At 36.0% G+C, this 24,666-nt stretch overlaps 1 protein-coding gene across 1 annotated transcript in view; it reads left to right on the top strand.

Annotated features, from left to right (window-relative positions):
* The window catches only part of BABAM2 (BRISC and BRCA1 A complex member 2), a 636,045-nt gene that overhangs the window by 553,906 nt on the left and 57,473 nt on the right, over positions 1-24,666 (top strand). Inside the window, exon 11 of the mRNA XM_044663708.1 lies at positions 6,132-6,285. Coding sequence (XP_044519643.1) covers positions 6,132-6,285 — 154 coding nt within the window. The remainder of the gene's footprint in view (positions 1-6,131; positions 6,286-24,666) is intronic.

Genomic DNA, 24,666 nt, shown 5'->3' with positions numbered 1-24,666 from the left:
TTTTTTTTTAACCCTTGTACTTCGGTGTATTGTCTCATAGGTGGAAGATTGGTAAGGGTGGGCAATGGGGGTCAAGTGACTTGCCCAGGGTCACACAGCTGGGAAATGGCTGAGGCCGGGTTTGAACCTAGGACCTCCTGTCTCTAGGCCCAACTCTCACTCCACTGAGCTACCCAGCTGCCCCCTTACCTTCTCTTTTAGAATCAGTACTATGTATTGGTTCTAAGGCAGAAGAGCAGTAAGAGCTAGGCAATTTGGATTAAGCCCAGGATTAAGCCCATAGCTAGAAAATATCTGAGACCAGATTTGAACACAGTACTTCTTGTCTCTAGGCCTAACTCTTTATCCACTGAGCTACCTAGCTGTCTTGAAGCAGAGATTTTTATAGATTCAATAACTTATTCATGATCACACAGCTAATAAGGATCAGAAGTGATATATGAACCCAGGTCTTCTAGACCTTGTGTCCAATATTGCCACATTGCATCTGATACCAAAAGGGCCCAATGAAAAGTAGAAAAACTTGAACCAAGCAATTGTTTTTCTAAAACAGTAGGAAACAAATGGTTTGAATAATTTTTTTAATTAAATGAACTCAACTGACCAGTTGTTTTTGCATTGTGTAAACACAGCCTGATTGTTTTCCCATAAGACACTGCTTTCTTTGAACCCTTCCTTAGACATTCTGGCCTAGTCTCTATCATTTATGCTGTTCTTACTGTTTTGTTTTTTTAGCAATTTGTTCTCCATTTCTCCATAACCTATTGTTTTCATTAATCAAGATTGATTCCTTAAACCTTTGTTCCTTCAGTAACCTTTCCAAGACTCTTCCTCTCCTTAAGATCATCTTAGGAGAATCATAGGGTACGGTGATAATTAGTTAACCTCTTAAAATGCTTTGACGTAAATAGCAAATAAAAACTCATTTGTCCTGAAGTTATTCTTTTGTCAATTTTAGCCTTCCAAGACAGTACTGTAGCTGAATAAGCTGAAGGAACCAACTTGTGAACCAAGAATAATGAAGACAATCTTTCCTTAATGTTTTCTTAAATAAATTAGGTTTAATATATGTTATCAAGAACTGAAATTACCTTCTTGAACTTTGAGAAAATGAGACTAAAGATGGATATTAAAATTCCTAAAAATTCTTTAGTAGAAATCAGTTAAAATTCATCAGAAGGACCATTAAAGAAGTCTCTCTTTGACATTGAATTCAACGTACATGAATCTAAAAAGCCATTCTAATTGATTTTTAATTTATATAATTTTAAAGACACTCAGAGAGATTAAAAAAAACAACAGAAAAATCCTCAAAGAATGAGGAAAAAAAATCATAGGTACCAAAAAAAAACAACTAGGAAGATTTCTGTAGATATATATATATATATATATATATATATAGCTATTTTTAATTAAATCTTTATAATAGTAGTCTAAACATATATTAAGGTTAACTTGGATGAAAACATGAGAAGGGAATAACCACTTTTAATAGATCCATCAGGTTATTGCAATAGTCTACAAGAAAGTGGATAAGGGCCTGCACCAGAGTGGTGTCAGTGTCAGAGGAGAGAAAGGACTATATGCAAGAGATGTTACGAAATAAAATTGACAGGACTTGGTAAAAGATTGGATATGGTGGATGAGAGAAAGTAAGCAGTCAAAGTGACATCTAGGTTGAGAGCCTAAATAACTAAGACAATAGTGGTATCCTTAATAGTAATAAGGAAGCTAGGGAAAAGATAAGGGAAAAAGATAAAATTTGAGCAAAGATAATATATTTACTTTTAGTCCTATTGACTTTATATCTGTGTGAAGTGTGACTCAGACTTTAATTCCTTACAGATGTTGCTATAAGGAATTTTATTTGTCTCACTGTGGCTCTTTAAGAGCAGAAGTTTTCTCAATAGAACTCTTGTCTCTTTAAGAGAAAACCATAAAAGAGAGGAAGGGAGTGAGTTCTGGGCTCCACCTTCTCTGGTTGTCTCAGAGAACAGGAGTTGCTGTTTGGCTTTCTGTCAAGAGATCTGACATTGGCTTTGTGGCAGTTGGAGTTGAGAAGAACTGATACTTGGTTAAGGAGGTTGGAGAAGGTAAAGATTCATTTTTTAGCTTAGGATTAGGTAGATAGAGAAATTATTGTCTTTAGTCAGTGAGAATAGGCAATCAGGCCTGCTTTGGCAGGCAAGAAGAAGCTGCAAAGAAAGCAATTAGCTTTTAGGGTTTTATTAGAGTTTTTAGTATAGAAGTTACTTTTGAGAGTTTGAGATATACATACGAAGTTGAGAAAGAGTGTGATTTACTGAGAGCTTTTCTCCTCAGTTCCTTGAGAGAGAAGAAGCTGTCAGAGGGGCTTGTCTCCTCTGATTTCAAAGAGAGGGAGCTGCATCAGATTCTCTGTGAAGTTATATCTGTCAGTTTGAATTCATATGTTACTTTAAGGAGTTCATTATCAATTTAATGTATATCAGTTAGTTTTAGATAGATAGAAATTTTAATTTTAGACAAGAGTAGGCCAGATTTAGACCTGCTTTGAGGGCAAGAAGATCCTACCAAGAAAGACAGTTAGAAGTAGGGTTCTTTATAGATTTTTAGTATAGGATTTGGGGTTTAAGATTTAGTACAAGGATTAATAGATATAATTTCCTATTTTCCTGCCTCCTATTTTCTATCCCTACCTCTCCTCCAAAATAAATAAGGACACCTGCTTACCAAATAGCTCTCTGCAACTTCATCAACCTCCACCAATAATATTTATCACCTATAACAGCTTGGCTATAATATTTATTAGCTATAACAGTGCCAACCATCAAGAAGCTGAACATATATTCAAGCCCTGATTATCTCTTGCCAAGAATGAAAAGGTTTGGAAAAGTCACTGCAATGAGCCTTGGAGTTAATTATATAGATGTAAAAGGATTACCTTGGCCAGCTAAGTGGCACAGTAGATAAAGTGCCAGACCTGGAGTCAGGAAGATTCATCATCCTCAGTTCAAATCTGGCCTCACACACTTATCCTGGGCGAGTCACTTAAACCTTTTCGTCTCTATTTCCTCATCTGTAAAATGAGGTGGAGAAGGAAATGGCAAACACTCTAGTTTATATGCCAAGAAAACCCCAAATGGGATTGGACATGGCTGAAAAAATGACTGAACAACTACAACAACAAAAAGATTACTTTGCTGCAGAAAAGAACTAGTTGAGATTATATAATATAAATTTGTATGGGACTCAGTCAGCTTGGTTTCATTATTCTCTCCACCTTTGTTCAGCAGTGTGTAAGTAGGAGCAAAGTTAATAGATGATAAGAGTAATCCAGAGCTGAAGCTTTGCAGGGCAAGATAGAGTGAGGGGGGCAAGAGATTATAGAATGGAAGACAGTATAGAGCTGAACTGATTCTCTAATGGGTCAAGATGAAGAAAGAACGAGAGTATAGCCAGTGCAAAAGCATAGCTTCGAGAAGAATTAAGGAATCAAGCTGTTACAAATCACAGGATAAAGAACAGAGTTTGGAAAGAAAGGTGGAATGACAGCAGATTTTTAATTAGATAAGGGAATTTCATAATTCATAAAACAGTAAAGTGGAACATTTGTGATTAATGACAAAATCAAGAGTATGACCGTCTCAGTGTTGCTGTGGTGAGATGGAGTAATAGGCTATGGGAAATGAACAAGTTGAGGAACTGTGAGTTAAAAGTATTTGACAGAGTATCAGTATATTGAAATCTCCTAGCATAAGGGCAGGACTTGGGGAGAAGAGAAAGACTAGGAGTCAGGCACTAAACTCATTGAGGAAAGGAGTGTGTCCTGGAGCTCAGTAAATAACAGTCACCAGAATCTTGATAGAGTATTAAATATGAATTGAATGAACCTTATAGGGGGAGAGGTTACTAAGTGATGGTGATAGAAGGAGAACCTGGGATTGGGGAAAGATTAGTATTCCAACTCCCCCATATTGACTAGTGAATTGAGGGAATAAGTGAAAGTGCAGCCAGTGCTAGAAAGAGTGACATAGAGAGGTTGTGTCTTCCTTGGTGAGAACCAAAAGCTGTCAGTAGGAAAGGAAAAGATTTAAGATGAAAGCATGTGTTACTTAGCACAGATTTCAGAGAATATACAGTAGGAGATGTGGGTAGCTTTCAAGTACAACAAGAAGTACTTTCAAGTACAAGAAAGAGAGAGTTTCAGTTCAGAGGATTGGAAATAAGGATTCAGGCAGAGGGAAATGTGGAATGGGGTTTGTATAATGACGGGCAGGTGTTTGCATTTGCTGCAATAGGCAGGGTATGACAACTAGGGAGGAGTTTGTTAATTATTGCTGAATGAGTTTGGAAGAGTTATTAGCATCACTAAGGTTGCAGCCATAGAGTGTTATTTCCCTTTCTCTGATATTCAGTGCCATGTTCAATGTGGCACCTACTTCTCCAGTCTTATATTCTGCTATTTCCCAATATGAACCTTCTCTTCTGATCATGTTCATCTATTCACTGTCTCTCTGAAACATCAGTGAATCAACAAGTATTTATTAAGGGTCTGCCATGTCCCTGGCACCAGACTATGCACTGGGGATATGAATACAAAGAATGAAATAATCTCCAAAGAGAAAGAGCTTATATTCTAATAAGGTAGCCAAATAAACATATAAATATGAATAGTATGACTATAAATAATATATCTTTATTATTTATATTATGTATATTACATATAACAAATATATACAATGATTTCATTATAAGGTATTTTGGTAGGAGAAGGCATTAGCAATTGAGAGGGTCAGGGTAGATTTTATGTAGAAAATAGTGCTTGAGCTGCTGCTTAAAGAAAAAGAGAGAATCCATGAGATAGCTAAATGCCCTGCATTCTAGCTGAGGTGATCATACAGTTTAAAAGCAGAGATAAGAGATGGGATATTATGTAAAAGGAATTGAATAAAGTCCAGTTTGAATGGATCACAGAGAGCAGAAAGGAGAGTGATATCCAATGAGGCTTGAAATATAGGTTGGAAGCAGAGTGTATAAGACTATAAAAGCTAAACAAAGAAATTTATATGTTATTCTAGAAGCAATAGGAAGTCCTTAGAATTGGTTAATTGGGGGGGGGGGGGTCACATGGGCCTGTGTATGCTAAGGAAAAATTCTTTGGTAGAAGTGTATAGGTTGACCTGGAATAGGGGGAGAGACTTGAAGCAGGAAGACCAAATTATTAGGCTCTTACAATAATCTAGGGTGAGAGGCAATGAGATCCTAAACAAGAGAGTAGAAAGAAAGCACTGGATACAAAGATGTTGCAGGTATAAAAGAAATGACAGTATTTGGCAACTACTTGGATGTGTAGGTGATAGAGAAAAGTCAGAACAATAGCTAGAGCCTTTAATAGAAATAGGGTAGTTGGGAAGAGGGAAGAGCTTGAGAGGAAAGATAAGTTCAGTTTTGGACATGTTGAATTTAAGATGTCCCTGGAACATCTACTTTTAAATATGCAATAGACTATTGTTGATACGGGAACCAAAGCTTCAAGGAGAGACTTGACTGGATCTGCATAAATAGAATTATATTCATGGGAGCTGATAAGGTTACAGGAAAGACAGTGTAAAAGAAAAGAGAAGTATTTGCTGAATGATTTAATTTTTTTTAAGTTTCCCCAACATTACCATAATCTAAACTATCCTTTAAGACCCAACCCAAGTCCTATCTTCTCTGAGCACTCTGTTCTCCAAGTCATCTCTCCTTTCTCTGAGTGTTTATAGTACTTATCACCAGGCATTAATTACATAACATATACTCAATTGTACTTTTAGTAAACTTTTCATGTAGATTTTACTTGTTTTCACTAGGTTATAAACTCCTTGAGACCTTAAAATATGTCTCAGACTTTTCTGTCTATGGTCCAAAAAATCAGACATAGGTGCCAGGATGAAGAAATGACAACTAGAGCTATGGTGACTTGCACAAAATCATAAAACTAGTCACTAGCAGGACCGGAGCTAGAATCCCCTCCTGGACATATACTATTATTTACTCATTATAGTTCTGGTAATTGGTTGTAGCTTTAACCTGAAGTTAGATGAAGCTGAGAAAATATCTTCAGTTCTATCAATGAATTTGTTGGTTTTCTATTTTTGTCTTTGCAGTCGACCTTCCCTTGTATTTTCCTCGAGACCAGCCTACTCTCACCTTCCAATCAGTCTACCACTTTACCAACAGTGGACAGTTGTACTCTCAGGCCCAGAAAAATTACCCATATAGTCCCCGATGGGATGGCAATGAGATGGCCAAGAGAGCAAAGTAAGTAAGATTCACTGTTTCATGTCAGTACAGCTCTTAATATTATCTATTCACATCATAAAATACCTAGCACATATGTATACACATACACACATATGTATTCCTTCAAAATTTTAAGGAGCTATAATTTCAACATGGGTACCCCCTCCACTGATCAAGATTACAACACAGCTGTCATTAAGTAGAGTTTTCATGAAACACCATGGCCAAAAACTTCATCTCTTGGTGATCAAAGTGGTACTAACCATCTCCCAACCTATCTAGACTGGTCCTTAGACAACAGACATCATCATGATTAGGCCTTTTCCTTAGCTATGCTCCACTAATCAGTCAGTGAAGCAACATGCATTTACTAAACTCTTACTCTGTGCCAAGGACTGTGCTAAGTGCTGAGTATACAAAAAAATCATGCTTGCTCTCACTGTGTCTGTATTCCAATTGAATAGAGAAAGAGGAACAAAATGTAAATTACGAAGTGCATCATAGTTAATATTTCCCTATCACTATGCCTCATATGATAATAAAAATAATGATAGCTAATATCTCTATACTGCTTACTATGTACCAGGCACTATGCTAAGTGCTTTACTATTATCCCCATATTGCAATTGAGGGAACTGAGGCAAACAGAGGTTAAGTGAATTACCCAGTATCATACAGCTAGGAAGTGTCTTAAGCTCATATTCAAACTTAGGTGTTCCTGATGCCTGATTCTATCCATGGCCCAATAAATGCATCACTGCATTCTAGCTATGTTTATTTCACCATGGCCCTTCACTTTGTTCAGCATGATGTGGAATTATAAAACTTCAAAAAGTTCTTCAGAGAAAAATGTCAGGAGAAGGTGAAATAAGCAGAGAAATTTTACCTGTACTTGCACAGGAGAGAGGGGCATATCTCTCTATATGACATCAAGAAATAAGAGATGAGTAAATGGACAGATTCCCTTGATGTTCTGGCCTTGAGTCTAGAAATTGAGAAATTTATTAAGTAAGAAGTCCATGTTGGACTTATACTGAGTGACAGTACAGAAAGCTCATCCAAATCAGTGTTCTCTATATACTGAGTAGATAGAAGAAAATCAGAAAGGAGAAAGGATCAGCAGTTGGGGAAAATCAGGAAAGGCCTTCTGTGGAAAGTGGGCTTTGAGTTGGGTCTTGAAGGAAATAAAGAAACTAAGAGATAGACAAGAGGAAGAAAGCATAGGAGACAATTTGTGCAAAGGCACAAGAGACAGGAAATGCAAGTAGTTCCAGTTAGTTGATTTAAGAAGAGCATGTGAAATGATAAGAAGACTGGAAAGGAAGGAAGGGGCCAAAATTTGAAGGACTTTAAATTCCAAATGGAGGACTTTATTTCTATCCTAGAGGTAATAGGGAACCACTGGCCTTTATTGAGGCCAAAGGTGTACCCTTGAACCTCACCTTCCCACCCTCAGGGAAATATCATTAGATCCATGCTTGGGAAAAAATCACCATAGCCACTAATTGGAGGATGGATTGGAAGGAAGAAGCATAAAGCAAGGAGAGCAATCAGAAGGCTCTTGTATTAGATGAGGCCAAAAGCAGTGAGGGCCTGTGTCCTAGGGGGTAGCTGTACAAGTGGAGAAAAGGGATGTATAGAAAGTGATATTGTGAAGGGAGAAGCAACTAAACATCAGAAAAGATAGTTGGAACAACAGTAGAGTTGATTTGAGTTAGTAAATCAAGGCTAGGACTTTTCCTAAAATGATGATTGAGAGAAACAGTCACCAATCATGAGAGAAACTCAAGTCAGAAAGACAGCTGGTGAGGAGAAAGATAGAGAGGCTATATAATTTGCCAAGTACTTATATCACAACAACCTTGTGGGTCATGCACTTATTATTTTCTCCATTTCATAAATAAGGAAACTATCTCCATAATGATGACCAAGTCTAGTATTTTCTCTTTTTTGAAATAGCAGTGACTTGTGTAGGCTGAAATATGTTTAGCACAATACAATAGTTTGATAAAGTTTTTTTTTCTATGTAGATATACCTTGATCCTTTATTAGAAATAGGGAAGTTTGGAAGAGGGAAGAGCTTGAGAAGAAAGAAGTTCAGTTTTGGACATGTTGAATTTAAGATGTCACTGGAACATCTACTTTTAAATGTGCAATTGACAATTGTTGATTTGGGAACTGAAGCTCAAGGAGAGACTTGACTGGATCTGCATGAATATAATTATATTCATGGGAGCTGATAAGGTTACCAGGAAAGACAATGTAAAAGAAAAGAGAAGTATTTGATGAATGATTGAAATTTGTTTAAAGTTTCCCCAACAGTACCATAATCTTCTAAACCATACTTTAAGACCCAACTCAAGTCCTATCTTCTCTGAGCACTCTCTTCTTGAGAGTTCTTCAAGTTCTTCTCTTGTTCTTTAAGTCATCTCTCTTTTCTCTGAGGTTTTTTTTTCTTTCTGTGTAGATATACAATACATTTTGAGAAGATAGGCATTTTATTTGTGTGTGTGTGCGTGCGTGTGTGTGTGTGTGTGTGTGTGTGTGTGTTATATAGACTGAACCAGACATTTCTGTGGCGTTTCCATAGCAAAGGAATCTTGTTTTTTTCTTAAACAGATAGCTAAACATGCTGTAGGCCTTAAACCTATGATTTCAGTATAGGAATATTGTAAGCGAAACTTGTTTATCTTAACAGATTAACTTGGAGTGTCTAAAGACATTTGCTTTATGTTAACACCACTCTAAAGAAAACATCTGAAGTGACCTTAAAAAAGTAGCAGCTTTTCTCCTGCAGCAGAGAGGGATCTATTGAAATGCAATAAAAGAAAAACAATATCACATACTGGCAAGAAGAAACAGTAAAAAAACAGGCTTGAAGCTTGAAGCATTTGGCAACTGGAATTGCTTTTGTTCTACCTGAAGGCTAAGAAAATCATTTCCATAGAAATACTTAAGGTTGGTGAGGAAAGTTGAAGAGGTCAAAGGCAACATTGCTAAATTGCCTTGTTTGTCTTATGAAAATATTTGTATGTCAAGAGTGGGTAAAAGACTGTAATTCATCCAGGGAGCTCTGTAGAGGATATAAACACTCTCATGGTTTATGTAGAGCAGTAAAGCTCCCTGAGTAGAGTCAGCTGTTTATTCTCTTTTTGGAACAAAATTGTAAGCATAGAAACTTAGAAAGGGACACAGCCCTATACTGTCCCTAATTCTTTCTGATCAAACATATTCTAATGTTCATTAAATTTTAATATAATTCTCTCATGGCAAATAGGGAAACCCTGCATCTTAAAATAAAATACATTATCAAGCCCTATAAGAAATAGGCCCTTTCACAGTTTTCACAGTCATTTTAGTGAAGTTTTGAGGCATAGTTACAAATTGCTTTCCAGAATGGCCAGACCAATTTACAACTCCACCAACAGCAAATTTATGTACCTATTTTCTTTCTTTTTAAATTAATTTTTAACAACCATTTATTTTTTCTTCCTCTCTTCTCCTGCCTTCCTGCTCCCCTATTCATAAGTTTTCGTGAACAAGCAAACAAAAAAACCCCAAACCCATGTAATGAATATACAGTCAAGCAAAACAAATTCCTATATTGGCCATGCCAAGAAATATGTCTCAATTTGCCCTCTGAGTCTGTCATCTCACTGTCAGAAAATGAATAGCATATATCATCAGACCTTTGGAATCTTAGTTGGTCAAAATTCTCACATCTTTTAAAATTGTTCATTTTTACAATATTGTTGTATATGAATAATTATCCACATTCTGCTCAATTAACTCTTATCAGTTCATGTAAGTCTTCCCAGGTTTCTCTGAAACAATGTTCAGTATTTCTGGTAGTGCAATAGTATTCCAATACATTTATATTCTATTCCATATACATATAATATTCCTCAACTAATAGATACCCCCTTAGTTTCAGGTTCTTCTTCACTACAAAAAAAAATATATATATATATATATGTATATATGTGTGTGTGTGTGTGTGTAAATAATTTTTGTACATATAGCACATACTTTTCCTCTGTCTTTGATCTCTCTGGAGTATAAGTTTAGTAATGGTATTGATGGATCCATAAGTATTCAGAATTTAGTAACATTTTGGAATATTGTTCCAAATTGCTTTCCAGAATGATTACACCCATTCACAACCTCACCAATATGGCATTAATGTTCCTGTTTTCCTAAAACATTGGTCATTTTCCATTTTTGTCAATTTTGCAAACCTGATAAATGAAGGGAAACCTCAGAGTTGATTCAGTTTTCATTTCTCTGATTGTTAGTGATTTGGAGGATTTTTTTCATGTAGCTGTTGTTAGCTTGAATTTCTTGAAAATTCCCTTTTCATATCCTTTGACTATTTATTATTTGCAGAAATGGCTTTTACTCTTATAAATTTGAGTATTTATCTTGGAAATGAAGTATTTATCAGATAAACTTGCTGGGAAGATTTTTCCCCCTTAGGTACTTCCTTCCATTGTAATTTTAGCCACATTGGTTTTGTTTGTGCAAATCTTTTAAACAATGTAATTAAAATTAGTCATTTTATCTTCTGTGATCTTTTCTTCTTTCTTCTTCGTTATTGAGGTTAAGTTACTCACCCAGGTTCACATAGCTAGGAAGTATCAAGATCAGATTTGAACCCAAGACCTCCCAATTCCAGGGCTGGCTCTCTATCCATTGAGCCACTTAGCTGCTCCTTCTGTGATATTTTCTATCCCTTGTTTGATCATGATCATTTTCCCTATCCAAACAACTAAAAGATAATTTCATCCCTGTTCCTCTGATTTATTTATGGTGTCAATCTTTATTTCTAAGACATTGTATCTATTTAGTACTGTTCTAGGTATATGGTATGAAATGTTTATCTATACTTAGTTTCTGCTAGGTTGCTTCCAGGTTTTTCCAGGAATTTTAAATAATTCAGTGAGTTTTTCTCACACTAGCTAAGGTCTTTTAAGTTTGACAAAAATTAGACTATTATGATTTTTTTTTATTCTACAGGCTATGTTGTACCACCTATTTTATTGATCATATTTTCTAATTATCAGTTATTTAGAATATTTTTATATGCTTTTTGATAACTTGAATTTCTTCCTCTGAAAACTGGCAGTTTGGGCCATTTCAATTAGGGAATGGCTCTTACTTTAATAAATTTGAATCAATTCCTTATTACATATCTGAGAAATGAGATCTTTATCAGATAAATTTGCTACAAAGATTTTTTTTTTCCTGGTCACTTCTCTTCTTTCCTCTCTGGACCTTGTTTATAATTCTCTAGACATCTAGACTTCTTTTTCTACCATGTCCCAGTAGCCTTTTTAGTCTGTAAGAATACTCTGCCCCTGTAGCCCTTTCTTCTAATTGATCAGTTCCTCCTGGAATGTATAACATTTCCTGCCTTCATTCTTTTCTGGGCTTTTCTCTTGGACATGCAGATTTCTTTCCCTACCATGTGCCCATTTTCCTTTTATAAGTACCTTTCCTCTCCATCTTTTTCAGCTCCCTTTAATTCATTGCTTTTTCCCAACAAGACTGTAAACTCCATGAGAACAAAAACTGCCTTTATTTTTTATTCTTTTTTTATTTTTATTTTTTTTCTCTGCCATGGGCCAAGCCATTTTTTTATTTTTATTTTTTTTAACATTTATTAATATTCGTTTTTAACATGGTTACATGATTCATGCTCCTACTTTCCCCTTCACCCCCCGCACCCTCCCCCATAGCCGACGCACATTTCCACTGGTTTTATCATGTGTCGTTGATCAAAAACCTATTTCCAAATTGTTGTTAGTTGCATTGGTGTGGTAATTTCGAGTCTACATCCCCAATCATGTCCTCCTCAGCCCATGCGTTCATGCATTTGTTTTTCTTATATGTTTCCTCTCCTGCAGTCCTTCCTCTAAATGTGGGTAGCGTTCTTTTCCATAAATCCCTCAGAGCTGTCCTGTGTCATTGCGTTGCTGCTAGTACAGAAGTCCATTACATTCTATTTTACCACAGTATATCAGTCTCTGTGTACAGTGTTCTTCTGGCTCTGCTCCTTTCGCTCTGCATCAATTCCTGGAGGTCTTTCCAGTTCACCTGGAACTCCTCCAGTTTGTTATTCCTTTGAGCACAATAGTATTCCATCACCAGCATATACCACGGTTTGTTCAGCCATTTCCCAAATGAAGGACATACCCTCCTTTTCCAGTTTTTTGCCACCACAAAAAGCACAGCTATAATCTATATGCTTGTGAGGATAGAGAGAGAATAAATATTTATATAAAGCTTACTATATACCAGGCACTTTATATTTATTTTCACATTGAGCTTTACAACAAATATATACATATCTATACATATGTATGTGTGTGTACATATACACACACACACATATATACCTTTATAAATGTGTGTTTATATTCCTTTTTCTTCCCATTTGTCAGAGATTTTTGTATATGTAACTTTTCTAAACCTCATTTTTGGTCCCTAACTTCTTTCTTGTTTATTTTTTGTTACATTTTATTTGGTCTGAAAGGGATATGTTGAGGTCCCAGAGTCTTATAGTCTTGCTAGCTATTTCTCCCCTATAACTTGTTTAGTTTTTTCTTAAAGTATTTAAATGCTGTGCCATTTGGTACATATATGTTAAGTATTGATGTTAATTCATTGTCTGTGATACCTTTCAACATAATGTAGTGTCCCTATTTATCTCATTGCCCTTGTCTGGTCAGATATCATTATTGTGACCTTTTTTGGTTTGGCTAAAGCATAATAGATTTTGTTCCAGCCCCTTATCTTAATACTTTGTGCATTTTTAAGTCTCAAGTATATTTCTTGAAAATAGCTACCTAGGCCTAGCTCTTTAACTACCGAGCCACCTAGCTGCCCTGACTCCTCAGTTCTTGGCTTTCTTTATGACTGTTGAATCTTTCAACATCAGGTCTCTGCCTACTCTAATCCATCCTCCATCCAGCAACTAAAGTCATTTTCCCAAAGTTCAGGTCCAACCATATCACCCTTCTACTCAGTAAAACTCCAGGGACTCCCCGTCTCTAGGATCACATACAAAATTCCCTGCTTCACATCAAAGCCCTTGATATAACCTATTCCCCTCCTGCCTTTCCAGTTTTCTTTTACCTAATCTTCACCATGTGTGCATTTATCTGGTGATGCTGACTTCCTTACTATTCTACAAGCAAGGCATTCCCTCTCTTAGCTCCCAATATTTTCTCTGACTGTCCCTATGCCTAGAATGCTCTTTTTTCTAAGCTTTATCTACTTGCTTCCTTTAAGTCCCAATAAAATCTCATCATTTGCAAAAAGCCTTTCATAACCATCTTAATTCTAGTGCCTTCCCTCTGTTAACTATTTATACTATATATAGCTTATTTGTATGCATTTTTTGTTGCCTTCTCATTGGATCATGAACTCTTTGAGGGAAGAAACTGTATTTTGCCTTTTTTTTTTTTGCATCTCCATCACTTAGCACAGTGCCTGGCACATAATAGGAAATAGGCACTTAATAAGTGTTGGTTGATTGACTTCTTAACATATTTTTTCTTTTACCTGGAAGCTCTGGATTTGACTAGGATATTCCCGAGATTTTTCAGTGGGGGATTTCTTAAAGTCAGTAACTAGTGAATTATTTTTTTTTCACTTTGCACTCAGATTCTGATAAATCCAAGAAGTTCTCCATTGTGATTTTTTCTCTTGCTTCATTTCTTCCAGGAATTCTAATTGGCCTTGTGATCAAGCAATGTTTTGCTTTGTTGTTTTATTATAATTGAGTGATTTCAGTCATGCCCCCTTCTTGGTGACCCACTTTGGGATTTTCTTGGAAGAGATACTAAAGATTAGAAGAAATACTTGGAAGAGATACTGCTATTTCCTTCTCTAGTTCATTTTATAGATGAGAAACTAAGGTAAACAGGGTTAAGACTTGCACAGGGTCACGCAGCCGGTAATTGTATGAGGCTAAGTTTGAACTCATCTTCCTGACTCCAGACCCAGCACTCTATCCACTGCATCACCTTGCTGCCCATGATTTGCTTAGAGACTTGGCTTTTGGATGAGGTGGATTTATTCTCTTCCAATTTTGTGTCTTTGAATATCCTCTCCATAATGACTTTTTATTAGTAGTATCTTTTTGTTTCTTTTTATATTCTTTCAGCCTTACTCCTGAACTGGATCTTTGTGTTAGGGATAGGCTCTATGCATTTCTGGAAAGAATGTTGGAGTCTTGTATAGTCCTGATTTGTTTTATCAAATATCCTGCTACAGCGTTAATCAAGGATCATGGCGACAGCTCAGGTCAGAGACCTTTGAATTTTGAGCATGTTCTTAATAGCCTGATTTTGATGTGATTACTGCCTTCCTGGTCAGACTTTTGCAATATCCAGACTCCTGTTTGGGTATAAGCAATACAACTACAGACCTATGCCTAGGTAGGTATCTCAAACCAGTAGACAGCTACTGGGACCAGTCCCTGTCAGATCTCTGAAAGTTTTTATGGGTTCATAGTGACAGAACTGCAGTACCTGCTTGGTCTGTAAATCCCTGTCTTCTTCACTTTTTCATGATCTGAATCTATTATCCCACTTTGGGATCAGAGTGACAGAGCTCCAAACTCTACTCACATCCCATAGTCCCTCCCTTGATCACTCTTCTACAGCCTGAATATGTTCTTGGACTGGAAAAAATGACCCTCTTAATCTTTCAAGGCCTAATTCAATCCCTGCCTTCACTAGGAATCTTCCCCAGAAAAGTTACCTCATTGGGATCTCTCCCTGATCCCTTAACACTTGCTCTCTCTACTCTTTTTATGTTTATACCCTCTTCCAGCTGGCCTGGCCAAGCTCATTAGTAAGCATTATATTAAGATATGTCTGTGCCAATTGGAAGGGGGCACCTCTAATTGTTTCTTATCCCATGTTCTGCCTTATGCAATGTATGTGATTCTTATTTTAAGTTAACGTGCATAGTTCTGTCTACTACACTTCTTACTGCTACACTTAAGGTAGCACCTTCAAAAGCCTCTGTGTTCCTATTTCAAACTCCAAGCCTGCTTGCCAGCTCTTCTCCTTTTCCCTATTCCAGTCCTTGTTTCAATAATCAAACCACTATCCTTTCCTTTGAACTATAGCTATAACACTTTATATCCCTTTGCAGTATCCTCTTCATGACTTAAGGGTATATAGTTACAGTTTAATAGCAGCTTCTCTTGCCTTCTACACTTTTTTTTTAAACCCTTGTACTTCGGTGTATTGTCTCATAGGTGGAAGATTGGTAAGGGTGGGCAATGGGGGTCAGGTGACTTGCCCAGGGTCACACAGCTGGGAAGTGGCTGAGGCCGGGTTTGAACCTAGGACCTCCTGTCTCTAGGCCTGACTCTCACTCCACTGAGCTACCCAGCTGCCCCTGCCTTCTGCACTTCTAATGGCAATCAGATCTCAACATTTTATATTTTTTCACATATAGCTTTATGCTCACACCTCTGATAATTCCCCAAATTTACAATATCCTTTGTGGAGATGAGAATTTCATACCTGTGCCTTAAGGTTTTGGTTGTTTTTTTTTCTAGATAGTGACAGAAAGTATATTCTTAAAAGAATAATCTTTAAGCCTTGTCACATTCATTCCTTAGTGTGGGTTAGTTTATTAGCTCTTTTCTAGCTAAGTAAATTTTTATAAGAAGAAGAAGAAAGGTGGGGCAGGGAGTTGGGAATATGAGCACTGAAAATGAGAGGTCACTTGGAGGGAAAAGAAAGTATTTATACATTAATGAAACCTTGCCATCAGTGACATTTAAATTAGATTTCCAAATCAATATCACTTGGAGGTGAGTAATACAGGTATTATCATCCTTATGTAAAGTTAAAGAAAATGAGGTTCAGAGAATTGAGGCAAGTTGCCCATCACATCAGTAGGTTCTAAACCAAGATCCAACTCGGGTCTCCTCATTCTTTGTTCTTGCTTTTTTTTCAACTATTCAGTACTGCTCTTTTAATGATGCTTAGACTTTTATAAGCCACAGAAATGTGGAGACTCTACAATGACTTTTTTTATATTCACCCCATCCATATCTAAGCTTTCTGCTATTAAAATTGGTATTCTTTTAATTGAAATTTTTCCCAGTATTTTTGTCTCATTACCTTAAAATAAAATTAGAATATAGCTCTTCGGTAGTTGAAAAGAATATTCTTATGGAGTATACAGCACCTGCTTTCCCTTATCCATGCCTTTACACTGGCTATCCCCTATACCTGGAATGCTCTGTACTTTCATCTTTACCTTTTGGTTGCCTTGGCTTTTTTTTGAGTGCCATCTTCTATAGGAGGCCTTTTCTTGTCCTTCCAAATGCTATCTTCTTTCACATTACCTTCTTCTGATACATATACATATATATATATATATATATATATATATATATATACATAAAATTTATATGTACCTGATATTTTACATGTTGTTTCCTCCTTAGAATATACCCTTCTTTTTTCTGATGGAAAATTTTATTTAATTTATTAATGTAGAATATTTTTCCATGGTTACATGATTCATGTGCTTTCCCTCCTCTCCAACCTCTTCCCCTCCCCCCATAGTCAATGCACAATTCCACTGGGTTTTACATGTATCATTGATCAAGACCTATTTCCATATTATTGATATTTGCCCTTAGGTGATCACTTAGAGTCTACATCCCCAATCATGTTCCCATTGAACCATGTGATCAAGCAGTTGTTTTTCTTCTGTGTTTCTCTTACCACAGTTCTTCCTCTGAATGTGGCTAGTTTTCTTTCTCATAAGTCCCTCAGCATTGCTCTGAATCATTGCATTGCTGCTAATAGAGATGTCCTTACATTCAATTGTACCACAGTGTATCAGTCTCTGTGTATAATGTTCTCCTGGTTCTGCTCCTTTCACTCTGCATCAAATCCTGGAGGTCGTTCCAGTTCACGTGGAATTCCTCCAGTTCATTGTTCCTTTGAGCACAGAAGTATTCCATCACCAACAGATACCACAATTTGTTCATCCATTCCCCAATTGAAGGACATAGCTTCACTTTCCAATTTTTGCCACCACAAAGAGCGGGCTATAAATATTTTTGTACATGTCTTTTTTCCCTATGATCTTTTTGGGGTTTAAACCCAGCAGTGGTATGGCTGGATCAAAGGGCAAACAGCCTTTTAAAAGCCCTTTGGGCATAGTTCCAAATTGCCATCCAGAATGGTTGGATCAATTCACAACTCCACCAGTAAAGCATTAATGTCCCTATTTTGCCACATCCCCTCCAACATTTATTACTTTCCTTTGCTGTCATTTTAGCCAATCTGCTAGGTGTGAGGTGGTACCTCAGTTGTTTTTATTTGCATTTTTCTAATTATGAGAGATTTAGAACACTTTTTCATGAGCTTATTAGTGGTTTTGATTTCTTTATCTGAAAATTGCCTATTCATGTCCCTTGCCCATTTATCAATTGGGGAATGGCTTGATTTTTTTGTACAATTGATTTAGCTCCTTACATATTTGAGTAATTAGATCTTTGTCAGAGATTTTCTTATAAAGATGTTTTCCCAATTTGTTGCTTCCCTTCTAAATTTGGTTGCATTGGTTTTGTTTGCACAAAACCTTTTTATTTTAATGTAATCAAAATTATTTATTTTACATTTTGTAATTTTTTTCTAACTCTTGCTTGGTCTTAAAATCTTTCCTTTACCAAAGATCTGACGAATATACTATTCTGTATTCACCTAATTTACTTATAGTTTCCTTCTTTATATTCAAGTCATTCACCTATTCTGAATTTATTTTTGTGTAGGGTGTGAGATGTTGATCTAAACCTAATCTCTCCCATATTGTTTTCCAATTTTCCCAGCAGTTTTTGTCAAATAGTGGATTTTTGTCCCAAAAGCTAGGCTTTTTGGGTTTATCATACACTGTCTTGCTAACGTCATTTACCCCAAGTCTATTCCACTGATCCTCCCTTCTGTCTCTTAGCCAGTACCATATTGTTTTGATGATCACTGCTTTATAGTACAGTTTAAGATCTGGTACTGCTAGGCCACCTTCCTTCACATTTTTTTCATCATTTCCCTTGACATTCTTGAAATTTTGTTCTTCCAAATGAACTTTGTTATAGTTTTTCCTAATTCAGTAAAAAAGTTTTTTGGTAGTTTGATAGGTATGGCACTAAATAAGTAAATTAATTTGGGTAGGATTTTCATTTTTATTATGTTAGCTCATCCTACCCATGAGCAATTAATGTTTTTCCAATTGTTTAGATCTAATTTTAATTGTGTGGAAAGTGTTTTGTAGTTGTGTTTGTATAAGTCCTGTGTTTGTTTTGGCAGATAGATTCCTCGGTATTTTATATTGTCTAGGGTGATTTTAAATGGAATTTCTCTTTCTAACTCTTGCTGCTGTGATGTGTTGGAAATATATAGAAATGCTGATGATTTATGTAGGTTTATTTTGTATCCTACAACTTTGCTAAAATTGTTGATTATTTCCACTAGCTTTTTAGTTGATTCTCTAGGATTCTTTAAATAGACCATTATATTATCTTCAAAGAGTGATAGCTTGGACTATTTTAATAGCATTGCCTATTTTAATACCTTCAATATCTTTTTCTCTAATTGCTCCTGCTAGTGTTTCTAGTACAATGTTAAATAATAGAAGTGATAATGGGCATCCTTGTTTCACACCTGATCTTATTGGGAATGCTTTTAGTTTATCCCCATTGCACATGATGCTTGTTGATGGTTTTAGATATATATTGTTTATTATTTTTAGGAAAGACCCTTCTATTCCTATACTTTCTAGTGTTTTCAGTAGGAATGGATGTTGTATTTTGTCAAAGGCTTTTTCAGTATCTATTGAGATAATCATGTGATTTTTGTTGGTTTGCTTGTTGATATGGTCAATTATGTGAATAGTTTTCCTAATATTGAACCATCCTTGCATTCCTGGTATAAATCCCACCTGATCATAACAAATTACCCTCATGATCACTTGCTGGAGTCTTTTTGTTAGTACTCTATTTAAAATTTTTGCATCTATGTTTATTAAGGAGATTGGTCTGTAGTTTTATTTCTCTGTTTTTGATCTACCTGGCTTTGGGATCAGTACCATATTTGTATCATAAAATGAATTTGATAGAACTCCTTTCCTTATTTTGTCTAATAGTTTGTATAGTATTGGGATTAGTTCTTTGAATATTTGATAGAATTCATTTTTTAATCCATCTGGTCCTCAGGATTTTTTCTTAGGGAGTTCTTTGATGGCTTGTTCAATTTCTTTTTCTGAGGTGGAATTATTTAAGTATTCTATTTCTTTTTCTATTAATCTAGGCAATTTATATTTTTGTAAATATTCATTCATATCACCTAGATTGCCATATTTATTGCCATATAGTTGGGAAAAATAGTTTTTAATGATTGCCTTAATGTCCTCTTCATTAGAGGTGAGGTCTCCCTTTTCATCTTTGATATTGTTAATTTGGTTTTCTTCTTTCCTTTTTTTTCATTAGATTGACCAATATTTTGTCTATTTTATTCATTTTTTCAAAGTACCAGCTTCTAGTCTTATTTATTAATTCAATAGTTCTTTTAGTTTCAATTTTATTAATTTCAACTTTAAATTTTAGGATCTCTAATTTAGTTTTCATCTGGGGATTTTTAATTTATTTGCTTTCTAGTTTTTTGATTTGCATGCCCAATTCATTGATCTTTACCCTCCCTAATTTGTTAATATATGCATTTAAGGCTATAAATTTCCCCCTGAGTACTGCTTTGGCTGCATCCCATAGATTTTGGTAGAATGTCTCATCATTGTTATATTCTTCAATGAAATTATCAATTGTTTCTATGATTTGTTCTTTAACTGATTATGGAGAATCATATTATTTAATTTCCAATTATTTTTTGATTTGCCGTTCCATGTACCCTTACTAATTATTATTTTTATTGCGTTATGATCTGAAAAGGTTGCATTTATTATTTCTGCTCTTTTCCATTTGTTTGCCATTTTTCTATGCCCTAGTACATGGTTAATCTTTGTGAATGTACCATGTGTTATGGGAAAAAAGTGTATTCTTTTTTGTCCCTATTTATCCACGTGTCTATTTACTCCAATATTTCTAAGATTTCATTCACCTCTCTTACTTCTTTCTTATTTATTTTTTGGCTTGATTTATCTAGATCTGATAGAGGAAGGTTCGGGTTTCTCACTAGTATAGTTTACTATCTATTTCCTCCTTGAGCTCTGCCAGTTTTTCCCTTAGAAATTTGGATACTATACCATTTGGTGCATACATGCTGAGTATTGATATTTCCTCATCATCTATATTGCCTTTCATCAGGTTGTAATTACCTTCCCTATCACTTTTTTTTTTAACCCTTGTACTTCGGTGTATTGTCTCATAGGTGGAAGATTGGTAAGGGTGGGCAATGGGGGTCAAGTGACTTGCCCAGGGTCACACAGCTGGGAAGTGGCTGAGGCCGGGTTTGAACCTAGGACCTCCTGTCTCTAGGCCTGACTCTCACTCACCGTTCCCTATCACTTTTAATCAGATCTATTTTTACTTTGGCTTTGTTAGATATTATGATTACAACTCCTGCCTTCTTTTTCTCAGTTGAAGCCCAATAGATTTTGCTCGAGCCTTTTACCTTTACCCTGTGTGTGTCTACCTGCCTCATGTGTTTCTTGTAGACAGCATATGGTCAGATTTTGGTTTCTAATCCACTCTATTTACTTCCCTTTTATGGATGAGTTAATCCTATTCACATTCAGACTTATGATTGTTACCTGTGTATTACCCAACATTTTGATATCCTCTCCTAGTTCTGCCCTTTTGTCTTTAGCTATTTCCTTTTAAACCAATGGGTTGCTTTTAATCAGTCCCCCTAATCCCCACCATTATTTTACTTCTCTTTCCACCCCCTCCCTTTTTGTTCCCCTCTTATTATTTTTTAGCATGTATTAAATTCCCTACCCCTCTCTTTCCATCCCTTTTTGTATTCCCCACCCCATTCCTCCCTTGGTTTTTCCCTTCTGAATTTCTCTATAGGGTAAGATAGAATTTGACACCCCAAGGGATCTAGCTGTGCTTCCCTCTCAGAATTGATTCCACTGAGAGTAAAGTTTAAGTATTTCCTATTAACACTCTTTTGCTCTCCTTCCCATGCACCTCTTTGTGTGGTATAGATTATCCTATTTTTCTTATTGGTGCTATCTTCTATTCCCCCCCGTTTTCTTTTTTTTTGCATATCATCTTAGACCACTTAGTACCCCAACCTCTATTTATGGCTATTTCTTCTAAATACTATAATAGTGAATATAATTTCTGAGAGTTACAAATAACATTTTTCCATATAGGAATATAAACAATTTGATCTTATTGAAGCCCTTAAAGAAGAAAATTTAAAAAAATTTTTTTTCTTTCCCTTCTCTTTCTTATTTACCTTTTCATGTTTCTCTTGATTTTTGTGTTTGTATATCAAAATTTCCGCTTAGTTCTGGTATTTTCTTTACAAATACTTGGAAATCTTCTATTTTGTTGAATGCTCATACTTTCGCCTGGAAGTATATAGTCAGTTTTGATGGGTAGGTGATTTTTGGTTTAGACCCAATTCTCTTGCCTTTCTGAATATCATATTCTAAGCCTTGTGGTCTTTTAGTGTGGAGGCTGCCAGATCCTGTTTAATCCTGATTGGTACTCCTTCATATCTGAATTGTCTCTTTCTGGCTTCTCGTAATATTTTCTCCTTAGCTTGGAAGCTCTTTAATTTGGCAATTACATTCCTGGGGTTCGTCTTTTGATGATTTAATGTAGAGGGTGATCTATGGATTCTTTCAATGTCTGTTTTGCCCTCTTGGTGAAGAACATCAGGGCAGTTTTCTTGTATAATTTCTTGTAGTATGATGTCAAGGTTTCTATTGATTTCTAGGTTTTCCGGTAGCTCAGTGATTCTCAAATTGTCTCTTCTAGATCTGTTTTCAAGGTCATTATTAATTTTCTCAGTGAGATATTTCATGTTTCCTTCTATTTTGTCACTCGGTTGACTTTGCTTTATTAATTCTTGTTGTCTTGCAAAATCATTGGCTTCTACTTGCCTAATTCTGGTCTTTAAAGACTGGTTTTCTGCTATAATCTCTTATTTTTATTTTTTTTTATTTTGAGTATTTTTCCATAGTTATATGTTTCATTCTTTTTCCCTCTCCCCACACCCTCCAACCCCCCTTAGCCAATGCACATTTCCACTGGGTTTTACATGTATCGCTGCTATAATCATTTGATTTCCCTTTTCAGTTTGGTCTATCCTGCTTTTCTTGGTTTCCAGCTATTTAATTTTGGCCTCCAATTTGCTTATCATTTCATTTGATTCCTGGGCTTCTTTCTTCAATTGGGAGTTTTTGTCTTTTAAACTGTTATTTTCTTTTTGAACTATTTCCCACTTTTCTTGCCAAATCTCTTCCACCTTTCTCAAGAGCTTATGACCAATGTCCTTTTTTGGGGGGGGGAAGATTTAGATGTGTTTACTGGTTTGTCCTCATCTGCTATCTCCTCTGTGGTCTAGATTTTTTCTCTGTAAAAATTATCCAGGGTCAGTGCCTTTCTCTTGTTCTTTTTGGTGGTTGAAGGTTGTATTTCTTGGGCATTGCTGGCCATCACTATGCTGGTCTTTCCTTCTTAGCCAGAAGTCTTAGTGAGGAGGGCAGGTTCTCTGTGTATGGAGCTATGGAGCAGTTTTTGCCTGAGGCTATTTTCTACTCTCTGTGGCTTCTACTGTGTGCTGCTCCTCTCTGCTCTATCTCTGTGCCCAAGGTCCACACTCTTCAGCCTCCTGGGGTCTCAAGTCTAGCTGCTCTCAGGGGGAAGTCCCTGGTATGCTTAGTCAGCTGCCAAGAACCTAGAGATTGCCCCATGCTCACTATAATTGTGGCACACTGGCTCTGACTCTGCTACTGTAGGTGGGATGGGGGAGGTTTGATCAGCTCAAGTTTTGGTGGAGCTGTTTCACCCCCTTATAGCATGGAAATGCCCAAACCCCACTTACCTTCAATGCTGCACCCTATTGTAGAGTTCCTTCTTTCATCTGAACTTGTTTTTTTTGTCCTTTTGAGGTATCATATATTGGTTGGTGATGAGGAGAGGAAGAGTCCTGCTTCTGCTTTGTAGCTGTCTTAACCCAGAAGCAGAATATACCCTTCTTGAGGGCAGGGATTGGGTTTTGTTTAGCTTTTTGTCTTTCTTGGTAACCAGCTCTTAGCTTAGTATAGTGCTTAGCACATAGGATGCACTTAATAAATTAGTCTACTGACTGATTGACTAGCCAGACAAGGTAACAATAGGAGCCTTATTACATTGTTTATTATATTCACTACATGCAAAAGAGAGGCTTATCCAGAATTTTCCTTTGAATTTCAAAGATTAACCCCATAAATCTGGGTAAGTCTAAATATGAATCTTATGTAAAATTTTTCTTTCATCAAATTTATAGGTGGTATGATTGAAAGATGTTTTATTTTACTCTTTACTCATATTTTTTCTCAAAACATAATTGAATCCAAGGATAGATAGATAACCTACTAAATGATTCAAAACCATATTTGAATCAGTACAAAACACAGAAAAATGTGTCATCAACCCTCAGTTATCTAATAGTGTTGACATGACGGTAAACTGCACGATTCACTGTCTCTCATGTGGCACACAGTTTGCAAGTCAGGTGAAATGATAATCCCTTTTAGTTACTAACTGTATGACTATGGGCAATTCTCTCTAAACTCTGTTTCCTTATCTATAATGCAGAAATAATATTTAAAGTAAGTATTTCATAGAGTCATTGAAGGAAAGTCATTTGTAAACCATAAAACACTGTGTAAATATTGGTTATCTTCGTAATAATGCTTCTACTGCTTTGCCCAAGAAAAACCACATCTGGAATATTGTGTTCTGCTCTGGGTATTTTAGGAGTGACATTGGCAAATATTTAGAGGAAGGCAACCAGAATGGTGAGACCCCAAATGATTTCACATAACAATCAGTAGGCAAATTTGGAGATCTTTTTCCTATCTAAGAGAAGACTTAGAGGGGCATGATTGCCATCCTCAAACATTTGAAGACTTGTCATTGCCCCAAAAGGCCAAACTAGGAAAAATTGGTAGGAGTTACAGGAAAGTATAACTTAGCATTATAGGATTTCCTGACAAATAGAACTTTAAAGAACTACCTCAAAATTTAGGGGATTCCCTGCCAAAGGCAATATACAAGGAAACACTGAATGACTATTTGTCAGGAATTCTAGAGGGAATTTTTTTTTTAACTTTTTTTTAACATTTATTAATATTCATTTTTAACATGGTTACATGATTCATGCTCCCCTTTCCCCTTCAACC

Source organism: Gracilinanus agilis, chromosome 2 (genome assembly GCF_016433145.1).
Source record: "Gracilinanus agilis isolate LMUSP501 chromosome 2, AgileGrace, whole genome shotgun sequence".
NCBI lineage: Eukaryota > Metazoa > Chordata > Mammalia > Didelphimorphia > Didelphidae > Gracilinanus > Gracilinanus agilis.
The sequence above is the reverse complement of the archived record's forward strand: the minus strand, read 5'-3'. Positions and strand labels throughout refer to the sequence as shown.